The sequence below is a fragment of the Calypte anna genome, chromosome 19 (genome assembly GCF_003957555.1).
Source record: "Calypte anna isolate BGI_N300 chromosome 19, bCalAnn1_v1.p, whole genome shotgun sequence".
Classification (NCBI taxonomy): domain Eukaryota; kingdom Metazoa; phylum Chordata; class Aves; order Apodiformes; family Trochilidae; genus Calypte; species Calypte anna.
In genome coordinates this window covers 5,149,368-5,163,586 of record NC_044264.1, presented here as the reverse complement: position 1 = coordinate 5,163,586, position 14,219 = coordinate 5,149,368, and the positions used below count along the sequence as shown (strand labels likewise).

Sequence of the window (14,219 nt, the reverse complement as noted above, 5' to 3'; positions counted from 1 at the left end):
TATTTACTGCTTAGGTTATACCACAGGAAGACAGAGAATGTGTAAGGAAATGCATGCAGCTGAAGTAATTGTGAAACAGTAAGATTTCACAAATAAAACAATCAGCATTTATTGTTGTATTACAAAACACTTCATATTTTGGCAATATTTTACAGTTTATCCTTTTCCTTCGTAGGGCCTGTTGAAAAGGTATGGGGGAAAGGGAGGGGGGGAAGAAAAGAGAAGAATGTGGAAATCAAGATTAAATTTCAATGTCTTGCTTAAAAAAAATCCTCCCAAACTGCCCCAGTCCCTCCCACCAAAATAAAAATCTAGTTTCACTCAATTCCACTATCCAAAGAGGCCATGGGTGAAGCGGCAGGCAAAACTCGGGCAAGTTCACTATCAAACTCATCAAGACAACAAACAAAACATTCACAGTGGTCTTCAGTATGGTCTGTTGCGTTGATCGTTTCTGAAATCGTTTCTGCAAGGGAAAGAAGAAGTTTTAAGGACTCCTTTAAGCAAGTTAACAAACAGTTCCTTCAGTCAAACCTCTCTACGCCAACTTCTGGGTATCTGGTAAAGCCAAAAACGCTGATGGAACACACTCAACAGGCAAGCTGATCTCTGGAAGTTCTGATCTGTAGTTAATGTTTTCCAGTTGTGTGTGCACAGATAAACAATGGGCTTTTCCCACATTCCCTACCAATTCCACAGCCTGCATGCCCCACAGAGGAGCTCCTTACCTTCCTCCCATTTTGCCACCGTAGCCACCTCCCCGATCGCCGCCTCTGCCACCACGGCCTCGGTAGCCTCTTTCTCCTCCATAGCCACCTCTCCCACGGAAGTCTGGAAGGAAAATGCAAACCAAGGCATCAGCCAGGTCTTTCCAAAAGCTGCAGATGTCATAAACACTTCTAAAAGAGACAGAGTTGTTTATACACACCTCCTGATGGACGTGAATCTTCTGGTCTGGGCTCACCACACTGGTTGCAGGAATTCCTGCGAGCGAAGTTCATATTACCACAGGCCCTGGGAGAGACAAGGATTCCACATCAGCTGCCAAGAAGCTCAGAAGGCACACATGAAACACCCCCTGCCCAATCAAAGGGACACTTACGGGTTAGGACAAACCCAGTCACCGTTTTTGGGTTCCCCACTTCTCCCCTGGAAGCCCCCACCTCTTCCATATCCACCTCGTGAACCTGCAGACAAAATTATCATCAGAAAAAAAAAGAGGAGAAGCAGCTATGACCTAAACATGAGAAATATTTTTAAGGACTCACTGGCTTCAGAACCCAACTCTCTTCAGGTGAAAGAAAAGGTTTAAGGAAATATAACCCTATTAGGCAAGCCTCTGAAACTGTATCACAAACTCTGAAAGCAGCAAACAGTTCCTGTGACAAAAAGTGACACCCCTGTAGAGTTCAGCAGCTACCAGATGACTTACTGCAAGCTGCAAGATAGCTAAAAGGTTTGGGCAAGTAACAACAGAGGTTGCAGCCACCAACAAAGCTCTAGAGCATGCAGAGTCCTCCAGTTCTGCAAAGCTGAAACATATATGTTCATACTGACATGATTTATAACTTAGGCAGGTGGGGAAATAAGAAGCAAAACCAGCACGTGGTGGTCAGAAAAATTTGCTCCACCTCATATTTTTTACAAACTCTTTTTCAGCAGTAGAAGGAAACTTGATCTGGTTGAACTGCCAATGGGAAAATATAAACCCACTATGAGTATTAATACAATTTCATAAAGATTTAGCCACATACAGTATCAATCACATATGTCCAGACCAAGCCACAGAATCAAAAAAATCTGCCTGGATTAATGCTAGGAAGCATCTGACACAAGCACAAAACAAAGACACAAAACAAAGCTCTTGCTTTCTGCATCAAAAAGATGAAGAGCTTTTATGCCAACTGAAGTTCTTGAACTATTTTCTATCAGCCTACCAAACTGCTTGATTTCAAAACTCAAATTTGTTGACAGGTGCCACACAAAGCATGCTTCCATTAAATTAGTAATTAATACCCAGTGGACAGCTGACAAAACTGTATTATGAAGAGAATCAGGGAGATTAACAACTGCTTAACTACTGCTCCAAGTCAGTGGCAGTCATTCCCTCTGGAAAGGCCAGAGTACCTCAAGGCTTTGCTGTAATACACAAATAGTCCCTGGGAATTCCCACCTAAATCTCTGGAATTTGTACAGTCTCATCCTGGTTACACTATCTCTACCAAAGCCATGCTCAGACATGACCTGGAGACTTTCCAGTTCAAAAGGAAAGTATAAATCCTGCACTGTGCAGAAAAGATTACAGATTTCTGTTTACTTAACTCAGTTCAATCCTTATTACTCCCTTTCATGGCAGAATACCAAAAGCCCATAGACTTGGATGAATCAGTGCTTCAAGGTCAACTTGCCTTTTATAAACCAATAATAGTTTTTAAGTATTTAACTGTGCACAAAAATGGATTCTATAGATTTTAGTCCCACCTCGACGTCCACCACCTCCACCTCCTCTCATGAATTCAGGCCTTCTAGTTGCAAAAGTAACCTTGATAACATTGCCATTGAATTCTTTTCCTGTGAAAAGGCAGAAAATAAGAGAAATATCAATACAGTTCATAAAACCAGAAGTGGTTTGCACATACAGACTGAGTGCAAAGCTCTTAAGAGGCTGCAGTAAATATCTTATTTTAAAAGCTCTGATCCCAATGTGAGATGGTAAACTCCTGAGTTAGTTGCTAGGCTCTCCATAAACCCACAGCTATTTCTCTTAATTTAACTGTGATCTGCAAGTTGCAATTTAAATAGACACATAAGACTATTAAAGGCTATAAAAACTATTAAAAAATATTTTTGTCATGTTCATGGATAAACAGTCAGACATTAAAACTCTTTGTTCTCCTCCCAAGTCAGGCAACAAGGCTTTTGTACAATTCAACAGCCAGCACAAAAATTAAACTCTCCCAATTAAGGAAAAGACAGAAATTTCTGCATTACAAGGTCTCAGTTCTTCCTAGATAAAAAAGAGTCACACAGAACCAACAAGACTTCATGTGTGCCTAACACAGCCGTGCTTGCTTTACCCTCTCAAACAGAAGTCAGTCTGTGTCCTATCAGCAAAGTTCCAACCACCAATACCATGCCAGGCCAGACTTTTTACACACCAGCAGCAGACTCTGTACTTTTGTTTCTGCCCCAATACTACTAAAATCCTGTGAATACACAAGGTCACAGGAGTAATCATTTTCCTCCTAAGTTTACTACTACAAGAGCATTGCTGCATTTCCTACAAGCCTGAAGAGTTTTATATCAATGTGTTTCTGGGATCAGCTCTCTTCCTCCACTGAACCCATAATTTTAAAAAAGTCCCTGCTCTTCACTGTTTATATACAAAGTACTTGGCACCAGGTTGTCACAGCCATTGCCAAAATCTAGCAATGCTACCACAACACTAAATAATAATACTTGGACTGTAGGAAATCCCTCCAGCTGCTAACACAGATTACAGCTCTACAGCCTGCACAAGAAGTCACACTCTTCCTTAGCAACATCAACACCATCTCTTGTGTTTTGTGCAGTGAACAAAACCAGCAACAAACCCTCACAATTTCATTACATATTTCTGGTCTTAATCACTAGCTGCAGTTTTCTGACTGAGAGAGAAAGCCAGCACACACAAAATAACATGAAACAGATCAATTTGCTTCTTCCACTGCTTGTTAGATTCATAAATAATGAAAAGCACAGGCACTCTCACCCACCATCAAACCAGTCAATGGCTGCTTTAGCAGAAGGAGGATCATCAAAAGATACTGTTGCTTCTCCCTTTGGTTTGCCAGTATCCTTGTCTGTGTAGAGATTTATCATAGGTTTGCCAGTCTTTTTGTTGGTCTGAAAGGAAAGGTTTCACACTTGGCATAGGAGAAATAATGGTAAAGCCCATTCATAGCTTAAACTGGAACAGCTCAGTGTCACTACTGCACTGCAGAAACAGATGCTTTGGAAGGAGGGACACTGCCTGGCTGCTCTGTGAAGCAACAATGGGCTCAGTTTTTACAAAAAAATGAGGTTAGGTGTAGAAAGCCCTAATTTAGAGTTGCAGAAACATAAGAAAGCCATAGACAGTGGCACACTTGAAGTGTGAAGGTAGGACAGCAGTTATAAAGACTGAAAAACAGATCTAAATGTCACTAGAAAAAAGCTGCTAGTTCTGCCAGCCTATAAATGATCTGTCATCTAGGAAGCCAGATAAAAATACTACCTACAAGTGCTGGAGTCAGAGAGAACACTGGCCTTGAACAATAAATACCAGAACATTTCCAATCCATCAGCTCCACAACTTCTCTTCCTTCTTACCAATGAATTCCCATTTCACATACCTTTATAATACCAATTTGTTTGAAATAGTCTGCCACTTGATCTGTTGAAACATCCTCTCCAAGTCCTTGCACGAAGATGGTGTTGTTATCAGAGTTGTCAGACTCTGAATCTATTAAAAAAAAAGCTATATTTACTATGTATTTTTGTGGCAGCAACAGAAGTAACATTTTAAGCTTAGGTCTGTGCTGCCCTGTAGCAGACTCCCAAACCCCAAAGACATCTTGCATGAAATAAAAGATAAGCAGAGAGCACAATTTTGAAATTAATATATAAAAAATACACGCACAGCACCTTCAGATCCTGTAGTATATTGGAGACTGACCACATTCAGCAGCTGAATGTGTTTTCTGCCACAAACTCAACTTGGCCATGCAGCCAGGGCATCCAAACCCATGATAGAGCAGTGCATGTTTTAAGTAATTCAAACTTAGCAGAAGTGTTATGGCAGTGAAAGCAGCTGCTTGGCTCAAATAGACTCAAAGTCCACCAGCAAATTCTTACTTGCTACATGAAAATACATCCAAAAATTCACATGCACTTTAATAAAATAAATTTCTTTCAAGAAAGACAAGTTTTAGCTAAATTTCTCCTGAGCCATGAGAATTGCAACCACGTCCATCTTTCAGGACATACATTTTACAAGCAAGAACCTAAGAGCTACAATTCACTCCCACCCACTGCTTGTTTTCTTACCAGCATCTGATCTCGGTCCATAATCCCTTTGACCTATGAAACAAGTTTTTAAAAAAAAAATAAAAAAGACTATTTTTAGCAAAACATTTTCAAGCGACCTTTTTAGAGACAAGAAAATATTCAAAGTACGTATGCAATGCATCTAAGATCTAAAACTTTAACCAGAGATCTAGAGAATATTTAGATTAAACGTTCAACAGAAGGTGTCTGTAGGACGTTAACGTGTTCTTTAACTTGCAGCATGTGGCAGTTGCCACACTGGTGCTGTGCTGGTGTTGTCTTGCAAATGCTGGTTGTCAGATCACCACCAAGCAGTTTACCACTTTTTTTTTTTAACCTCTAGTACCTTTCTAAGAAGCATTTCTAACAAAAATTTAAAAAAAGAAAAAGAAAAGAAAAAACTCCGGTGAATGTCACTGTCTCCACAAATTCTTTCATGCAATTTGACAAAGCAGAAATCCAGCTTATTTCTAAAAGTTCTATTAAAACTGATGAACACACCAGCCTCACCAAAACTCTATATAATGCTTCTACTAGATAGTAACAAGATATTGGTGGCTTTTAGATTTATAAAGGATTTCCACTGAAACATTTTTGGATACTCGGCACTTACCACCATAATTTTTGAAGCCACCACGGTCACCACCACTGCAGAGGAAAAACTGAAGAAATGATTTCTTCCTTAAGTCTCTACGTGCTGAGCCCAAGGCTCAATCTACAGTTAACTGATCACAAGTTGAGAGTTACTGTCTGGCAGCTAAAGCACCATCTCTACGTTCTCCTCACTACTCATTCATGTGCAAAGATTAAATTACATGAAAAGTGAATATTCTCCCAGGGTGCTGCACTGGAGAAGAGAAGCCCTAAAGAATATTTTAAAGTAACCCAGAGACATGGCATTGTTTCCATACTTTCTCCCATCCCTTCAGCCAAAATGACTGCTGGTAAACTAGGGATTAAAACAGAAACATTATTTCCGTGAAGGTTAATGGGCTTCAATTGATTAAATAGATGTAATTGCTGCTTAGGAATAATTAGTACTTTAGTACTTTCCTAGAAGTAAGAAGACCTGAAGTTAATTAACCTCCATTATTATGCATTTATATGCGGGGGGGGGCACAAATGAGCAGGATCAGCCATTCTCTGAGGCCCTCCTGCTCTGTTAGCACTTGGCATTACAGAGAAGGGGTGTGTGTATGTGAGCTCCAAAAGCAGAGGCCATCAAGTTTTATTTCATTCATTCTGAAACCTGTGGCACAAAATGCAGACCAAGTTAAGAGATTACATACAACAGTTTTCAAAGGTTAAGAGGGGGGTTCTCAACAGGATGTTAAGCCTCCAGTTATGTGCATGAAAATAAACCCTCACTCATTTCAATGTCAAGGTTTGCACTAATAGGATTTTTCACTTTTAATTGCATCCGTGTTGTGAACACAATGTCATCAACATTCAAAACCTTCAGGAAAAAATACAACCACTGGATTTTTTTTTTTGGAAAGTCAATAAACCAGGTGTCTCATACTGCCATGTATAACTACCTGAAAATCAGGCATTGCACCTCATCTTGAGAGCTTTCACACCCAGCAGCTAAGATAAAACCAGTTTAAACCCTGATCAGAGTTATCTCCAGACTCTGGAACTACTCCACCAGTAGGAGCAACCTCTTCACCAGTGTGCTTTACAACTAGAAGTGACTCCAGGTTTTAATTCAATCTGTTTACCAGTAAATACACCAGAGTCCAAACATGGGACACAAGCACCCCAGCAAAAGGCAAGGAAATAGAATCAGTGAGCAACTTCTCTGACATTTCATCTGTTTTCTGTTAAAGCAAATGCAAAGTCATAAATAGGAGCTACTTCTTACTTAACATTTTATGTGATAAAACCTGTTCAAAGTGAGGGATAAAAGGAAAATAGTTTCAACTGGTATCATTTAGAGATTTAGGGAGACATTCTTTGAAGGGTGACTGACAATACTGTAACAGTATGTAAGGAGTATCAGACATTTGTTACAACAACATATAATTTTTACTGAGACTTTTCTTAAAATAAATTTTTGCTGCAGATTTTAAATTGATTCTCCACAGAAAAAAGTCTGAATGCTGCCTCACAGTGCCAGTTACTCATAAGTCATTCATTCTGCTCACTAAAGAAGTCAAATGAATGAATTTTATAGCAGCATCAGAGCTGGGTTTTGTTCAAGGCTTTCTATTTTCAAAGACTGATAAAAACACAATGATGATCATAAAACTTTACTGCAAATACCTTTTCTGCCACCTACAATTCACTTCAGCTAAAAAACCCAACTTCATTATGACACAACAATTTTCAGCAGGATGCCTGTTCTTTTTTCTAGGATTTTGACTCAGAAATAACAGCAGTGAATACCTCAACCATGCAAATGTTACCAGAGTTTTCCAACCCTAGATCAGGGTCCCAGTTCATCAGGACAGCATTATCCAGACCAGGTCTGTTTTCTGATTTGAAAGTATACAGCAGCAGATATATTAATTTTTTTAAAAATCCAGCAAACTAAAACCATGCAGATTTTAAATTTGTGATCAACACAGCAGGGATTTTACAGAAGTGAAGATTTCCCCCCAATGCTGGGGTTCAAACTGTGCACAATGACTCTGAGAAGTGACTCAACCTGAACATAGAAAGTGTAAAGGAAGTCACAGTCAAATGCCTAATTTCTCAATTTCTGTTGCAGTAATTCTGCATCCCCATTAACAAATCCAATCCATGACTCTGAATGGTTTTTAATTAACATCTGCAGAAACATGTTTTTGCCCAAGTAAACTTCAACATGTTGCCTCCTGCTTCACCTTACATAACCAACCAAACCAAAATGTGCATCAATTCAGTGACAGACACTTTTGATGATAGATTCATCCTTTCCTCCATTTTCAAGTCCCATTTCACCTGATTTATAAAGCTTCAGGGTGTTACCTCCCTAAGACTGCCAGGCAAAGGTACCTAAGATCATCAGGAGGAATGTGGATATGCTGCAGCAAGCTAAGTCAAACACAGCCTCAGATCTACCCCTCACTGAGACCTAAAATTCAAGTCTCAAACTGAATTATTTCCCTCACTGTTGTTAGAGAACATGTGGGAAACCCAACTGCAGTGTTCAGAGCCCACTGCTTTCCCAAGACCAAGGGTGAGTGGATGGAGTCTGGAGTTTTCACATCCTTAGAGCCATGAAGAGGTAGCTAAAATTCAGCAAGGGCACCAACAAAGGCAACAAAATAAAAGACTGAACTGGGAGCAGCCACAATGTGTACATGGCACCATTCAGAGTGACAAAAACTGCCTCTGAGAGGAATGTCATCAGATGTTCTTTTCTCCCTGTACTCAGTCCATATATTTAAACATCACCTACTTGAGAGTAAATGGAGTTCATCTGAACATTGCTCACTTCAGCTGGAAAGAACTTAAATTAAAAGCACAGCTCCACTGAGAGGCAGAATTTACAGATACAAGGAATATATTTTTTTTAAAAAATGATCAGATATTGGCAGGGGAACAAAATTTCAGCCTCCAGCATGCATCTCACCAAGCATGTGGGAGTTCCATGTTAAGAATGTATTTTTACAAAGAAAGGAATGCTCAGTGTACCAATACAATCACCAAGAGATGATGTATTCAAGTCATTCTAGTTTTGATAATAACTATCACACCTTAAGCTTCCCAACTGCATTCTGAAAGACTTTTATAAAGGTCAAAGAAATGAAAGCTTTCAAAATTTAAAAACACTAATTTGATTTTATACCAAGTATTCCAGAGTCATTTCTTTTTTTTGCAGACTGCTGAGAGGTCTTGCAGGCAGGGCAAGTTTTTACAGGCAAAATGCAACTTGCAAAAAACTTGAGGGAAAAATCAATGTTTGAGGCAAAGCCCCTGGCTCACAAGGACAGGGCAGCAGCAAGGCAGTGATGCTACTCGGAACCAAGGGGTTCTGCTGGCCCAGCAGGAGAGAGCAAAGAAGGAAACACTGCTGCAGAACCCCAGTGACAGGGTGATGCTCCTACTGATGAAATACAAGATGCAACATGTTCTCCTGGCATTTAAATGCCAGCTGAGACAAAATTTCAATTACTAGCTAAGACAGAAGAGACACATTTGCTGTGATCTCATTAGCTGTTGATTTGTCTTTTTGTAATGTCAAGGAACTGGGTTATTTTTTTGGTGCTGCTAGAACTCCCCCACACATTATTTTCTAACCTCTATAGAAATCAAAGCCTGCATTATTAAAGCAGTAGAAGTATCTAGTTAGACAAGATTTTTTAGACAGATTCTTTCCTGATGGCTACAGAATTTCCACAATATAATGCTAAGCTTAAAAATGGGAAAGGAGTAAAAAACTGAAAATGCTAACCAGGGACTGGAAATAGATTTGACATTCCTACACACACTGCTATCAGGAGGGAGAAAAAAAAAGAAAATCAAGGAACTAAAACCCAAAACATCCCCTGAAATCCTGTATTTTCATAGGACTAAACATGATTTCTTACCTTATTAGAAGTTATTTTCCCCTTGATTATAGAGTGTGTTATTTAATTCAACCTTTTGCACCTTTTCTAAACAAGCATGACTTCAGTAAAACAATGAGTCAGAAGCAGCATCCTCCATGATAATTATGCAGAAAGACTGAATGAACATGACACTGTAGGCTCAGAAAAATTCACTGCAACCTGCATTAAAGACTGCATCACTCAACAGAAGCAGACAGACCTCCTAATAAATGCCCTTCCCATTTTGCTGTATTTTCCCCCACTTCTCTGTTTGCCTCCACTTTTTTCCTTCTCTGGCTTTCAAGTCCACTGAAATGTTGAAGTGCTACTGTCTACATGGATGTGTGCACAAAAGTTTTCTTACATTTTGGTCAAATATGGGAAGAGGCTTTATTTTCACAGACATTAATTTAGCTTACTTTAGCTTAAAAAGACAGAAGTTTCCAAGTGATAAAATCTATGGGTTTTGAAGCTCACATTCATTCCTCTTGTTGGAAAGGGCTCAGATAAATAACTTTTTAAAAATCCAGTTTTATCATAGCAATTTGGAAAACCCTTATCCATACAAAGGGTAATTTAAAAAAAATTCAGTTTTAACTGAAAACTGACTTAGGAATTACTTTTCTGGTTAAGTTTATATTTTATGATACAGTTTGCTGAGGTTTTATAGCTATTAATACACTTGTATTTGGTCTAGCACACCTGATTAGGAGATAAAGGGTCCACTACATCATCAAAACAAGCCATAAAGTACAATTTGGGACCATCTTAGGAGCAGGTAACTTTACCAAAGTGGTTTACCAATAAATAAAAAGTAATCAAATCTTAACATGCTATTGGGTATTTTTTTTAATTTAAATTAATTCAGTTCAAACAGGCAGCACTGTGTAATCAGAGCTCTTCACCTGGAGTTCTACAATAACCCAGTACTCTGCAGCCTCTTATAGGGTAAGTGATGTTGACAAGCAACACTTCAAAGCTCACTGGAAGCTTCAATGTTCTCACATCAGCAACCACTCAACACCCCCAATTATTTCAGAGGGTCATAAAAGGTAACCAACTGTGACAGTTTATTAAGAAATAATAATGTCATCTGGCCTAATTCAATAGGATTTTAAAGCAAAGGTCCCAATCTCTCAGACCTATGCAGGAAATCATCTGCAGCAATAAAATTAAATATATGCATGAATTTTCTTGACAGGAATGGGCAATGGTAGAAAAGGTAACAGTATTGTTGCTATTTAAAATCTACCTAAAATAAATGTCTTTAGACTGACAGCTAAAATAATAAAAACTGTATTATAATGGAAGGTTAAAACAGAAAAAACCCAGTAAAGGATGAGCAATTTTTTAACTGAACTACTCCTAAATTATTTAGAAGCAGAAGGGTAATTAGCCAACCTTTAAGAGTAATGATTCATCTCTGGAAAGTTAAAATAATTTCCCTACTAAAATGTTATCTACCTTAGCTATGAATTCTGTAAAACTTTCTCTTTCCTGCCTGCTTTCCTAACACTGAAAACAATTATTTTACCTGGTTTAAACCATCTTTTTTTCAAGGGATGGGCTCAGGTAGCTTTTGTATTGTAAATAAAACACAGCTCTCTGTCCTACCAACCAAATGCTTGGTCTCAACCTATCTGAACCTCAAAGCTTTTCTTAGGCAAAATGCATTCTGCAAAATGCTGACTGGTTTAATGTTAGAAACCTCCCAGTTTTGGGAAACTGAAATCTGAAACCACATTAGGAATAGATCTATAGTAAACAAAACTTTTAAACAGCTAAATAATAAGAAACAAGGAATAAAGAACTGCAGGCACTTACCCATTATCCAGACATATGACCTCTTCCATCCATGTCATAGCCCCCTCTACCTCCTCCCTGTGACCCACCATATCCTCTATTATCTTCTCCATACCTACTCTTTTCACGGCGATCATCTGGGGGGATGAGTAACACAAAACACAAGATGAGTGCAGAGCAGTTCAGTGCAATCCCCCCCTCATCAGCCATCCCTCTCCCCCTCTCCCAAAGTCTGTCCTTAACATCTGGAAAGCATCAAGTCCTTAATCTCTCTTCCATTATCTGCACCGCAAAGTAACGGAGCAAAAGTTGGATTTTGTTCCAGTTATCTCCCTCGGTGCTCAGGGCCACGTGGTGTCTCAGAATGTAAACACTCTCTGCTTTAATTACACTCCCTTTTCCAAATATTAAACACACAGAATTTCATTCTGCTCCCCCAGAGCCTTGCCAGTTTGCAAATGACATCACTGAAGACAGAAACAAGGATAAAGAGTGTGGGTTGTGCTGCCTGTGTCAAGTTACTGAAAAAAAACCCCCAAACTCAGTAGATCTCACAGGTCTCATTTCCTTCTCTCTCACAGTTCACCTACACAGCATAAAGCTGGAATGTGAAGTGCAAAAACTCTTCATGACTGATCAAGACATGTCACCCTTATGCAGGAAGAAGGTTCCAAATAGCTTAAGAAGAAAATTCCATGAAGAATTTGCAGGACTCAGGGAGATGGACTCTGTGAGGCTGCCTCCAACAAATGCAACTCCAACCATTTTGGGGCCCCAAGAGTTTTTCCATTTCTGCATAATGTTTTTCAAGTCTTAGCAAAATAAAACATCCCAAGAGTATCAACGTGGAGAAAAGAACTGAACTTATTCATCAAACCAACTGCCTGTGGAAGGAAACTCCAACTATTTCACAGTCTTTCTCTTCAAATTTTATTAGCCAATATTGATTCAACCTGTGAATTTTACCTTGGCTGTTGTGGCTATAGCTTCCTTCTGAGACTGGTAGGACTGCTGAGAATGGCCATATGAGCTTTGGTGCTGGTTATTAGCCTGATTTTTGGTCATATGAGCTCTGGTGGCTATAGCCCGACTGCTGGTCATATGAGCCCTGGTGGCCATAGCCCGAACTGCTGGTCATATGAGCCTTGACTGCTGGTCCATGAAGAGTCTTGGTTTTGTCCATAGCTTGAATGCTGGTCATAAGAGCTTTGGTGCTGACCATAGTTTGACTTTTGTTCATAAGAGCCTCTTCCACTTAAAATAAAACAGAATTTGTATTAATAGCTAAATGTTCACAGAAGAGAGAGCAAAATAATGGCTGAAAATCGATGACATTACTCAAACTTCCTCATCAGAGTTTACCTCCCAGTCACTACTGCCACACAGATGTGACAATACTCTGTGTTTCACCTCTGCTGGGAATACACCTGGCTTCCAAGAAAAAAACCATACTTTACCATCATGTCCTCAGGCATCCTCCAGTTCCCATGGAAATGTGACTCAAGAGCAGCTCTCCCTTTACACACCCAGCACCACGCTTGCTTTGCCCCCCTGCCCAGGAGCATCACAATGGCTGATGGATAATTACTCAGGACCCACTAAACAAGCCAAATCCTCCTCTACAGACCTGCAGGGAGGACACCCACTGCTCAGGTTGTATGGTGCAGCTGATCCTTCCAGCCTTCAAAAAAGAAAAAATAAAATCCAACAAAATTTTGCTTTCATCCAACTGCAACCTGGATTTTTCTGGGCCTCCTACCCATTTGGCCAAGAGCTTTTCTAACTCTTGTGATGTTCTTTTAACACACTTCTTTAGTTCTTTAGTGTCATCTAAAATACTATCCCACCAGAACACTGACCAGTATCCACACCTAGGATGCTCCAACTCCATGATGACTATTGAGGGAGTTGGAAATCTCTCACTGATTAAATAAATTTGTAGCAACCACAAGAAAAACCTCACCCACATCATCCTTCCCTGGGCTACTTCAGCATTCAGAGCAGAAACACAACTATTTTGAAAATCTAGATCAACAAGAGAACTATTGTTCCAGTTAGGTCATCCTTCATAGTAAAGACACTAAACAGCTTTATGAGAAACAAATTGCACCCAGAAATTGGACTGCTTCTTAGTCATACCATTATGTCTTCTCCCTGGGTACTCAGTAGCAGCTTAACTGTTATTATGTTTTCAGCAACTGAAATTAACAAACTGATCTCTGCCACTCTTCTTTTCCTCCTCCTGCTTCCACCCTTTTTTCAAAAGATTTGCCACCCTCCACTCTTTGGCAATCTTGCTTGTTAAATCAAATGTCTCAGAAAAACAAATGAAAAATAAATCTAAGAGGCTACAGAATTTTTCCACCAGCTTTTCAGAACACTCTGAGATTTAAATCCACTGGGTCCAACCAATCTAAAAATAACTCATCTGTGTAAATACCACCTAATATGCTCTCTCCCAGTTCTAGCCCAGATCCTGGCTTTAGCATAATTAATCCAGGTGCCAAAGAGATTGTGAAGATTTTTGTCAGTCTTTTCACTTCAAAAAAAGTCAGCTCTGCTTTAGCCCTTGCACCATCACCAGCAAGGGCAGCATCATTAACAGCATCCACCATTTGCCATTCTCCTTCCTTAGGATGTGAGTGCAACAGTTTTGTGGACATCCCCTGAAAGTTTCCAGCATTTAATTTCTCAGTGTCTCTCTACTTCTTACAATCATACAGTTCTCCAGTGTCTTGAATTTTCTTGGTCAAAACCAACTCATTGGAAGATTTATGCCCAACTGCATTTTTTTCCTACTAGATGTCTACAGAGTAAAAAAAACCATTATTG

The 14,219-nt window shown here is 39.4% G+C and overlaps 1 protein-coding gene across 1 annotated transcript; it reads right to left on the bottom strand.

The window, feature by feature from the left end:
* Positions 1-84: 84 nt before the first annotated feature.
* TAF15 (TATA-box binding protein associated factor 15) lies at positions 85-12,506 on the bottom strand. The gene is made up of 11 exons (XM_030462675.1): positions 12,354-12,506; positions 11,409-11,524; positions 5,681-5,715; positions 5,068-5,100; positions 4,374-4,483; positions 3,756-3,885; positions 2,482-2,571; positions 1,103-1,187; positions 929-1,014; positions 729-831; positions 85-466 (listed from the first exon to the last, which is right to left on the bottom strand). The coding sequence occupies exons 1-11, from the start codon at positions 12,504-12,506 to the stop codon at positions 427-429; spliced, it is 981 nt and encodes a 326-aa protein (XP_030318535.1). The 3' UTR covers positions 85-426.
* Positions 12,507-14,219: the final 1,713 nt, after the last annotated feature.

What these genes read in the sequence shown, in the direction of transcription:
- TAF15 (XM_030462675.1), bottom strand. Translation starts at nt 12,506, where the DNA reads ATGGCCACCAGGGCTCATATGACCAGCAGTCGGGCTATAGCCACCAGA. An exon ending in GTCATATGTCTGGATAATGG is followed by an intron (nt 5,716 to 11,408) that starts GTAAGTGCCTGC and finishes TTTCCTCTGCAG; the next exon opens with TGGTGGTGACCGTGGTGGCT. An exon ending in AGATTCACGTCCATCAGGAG is followed by an intron (nt 832 to 928) that starts GTGTGTATAAAC and finishes TTTTCCTTCCAG; the next exon opens with ACTTCCGTGGGAGAGGTGGC.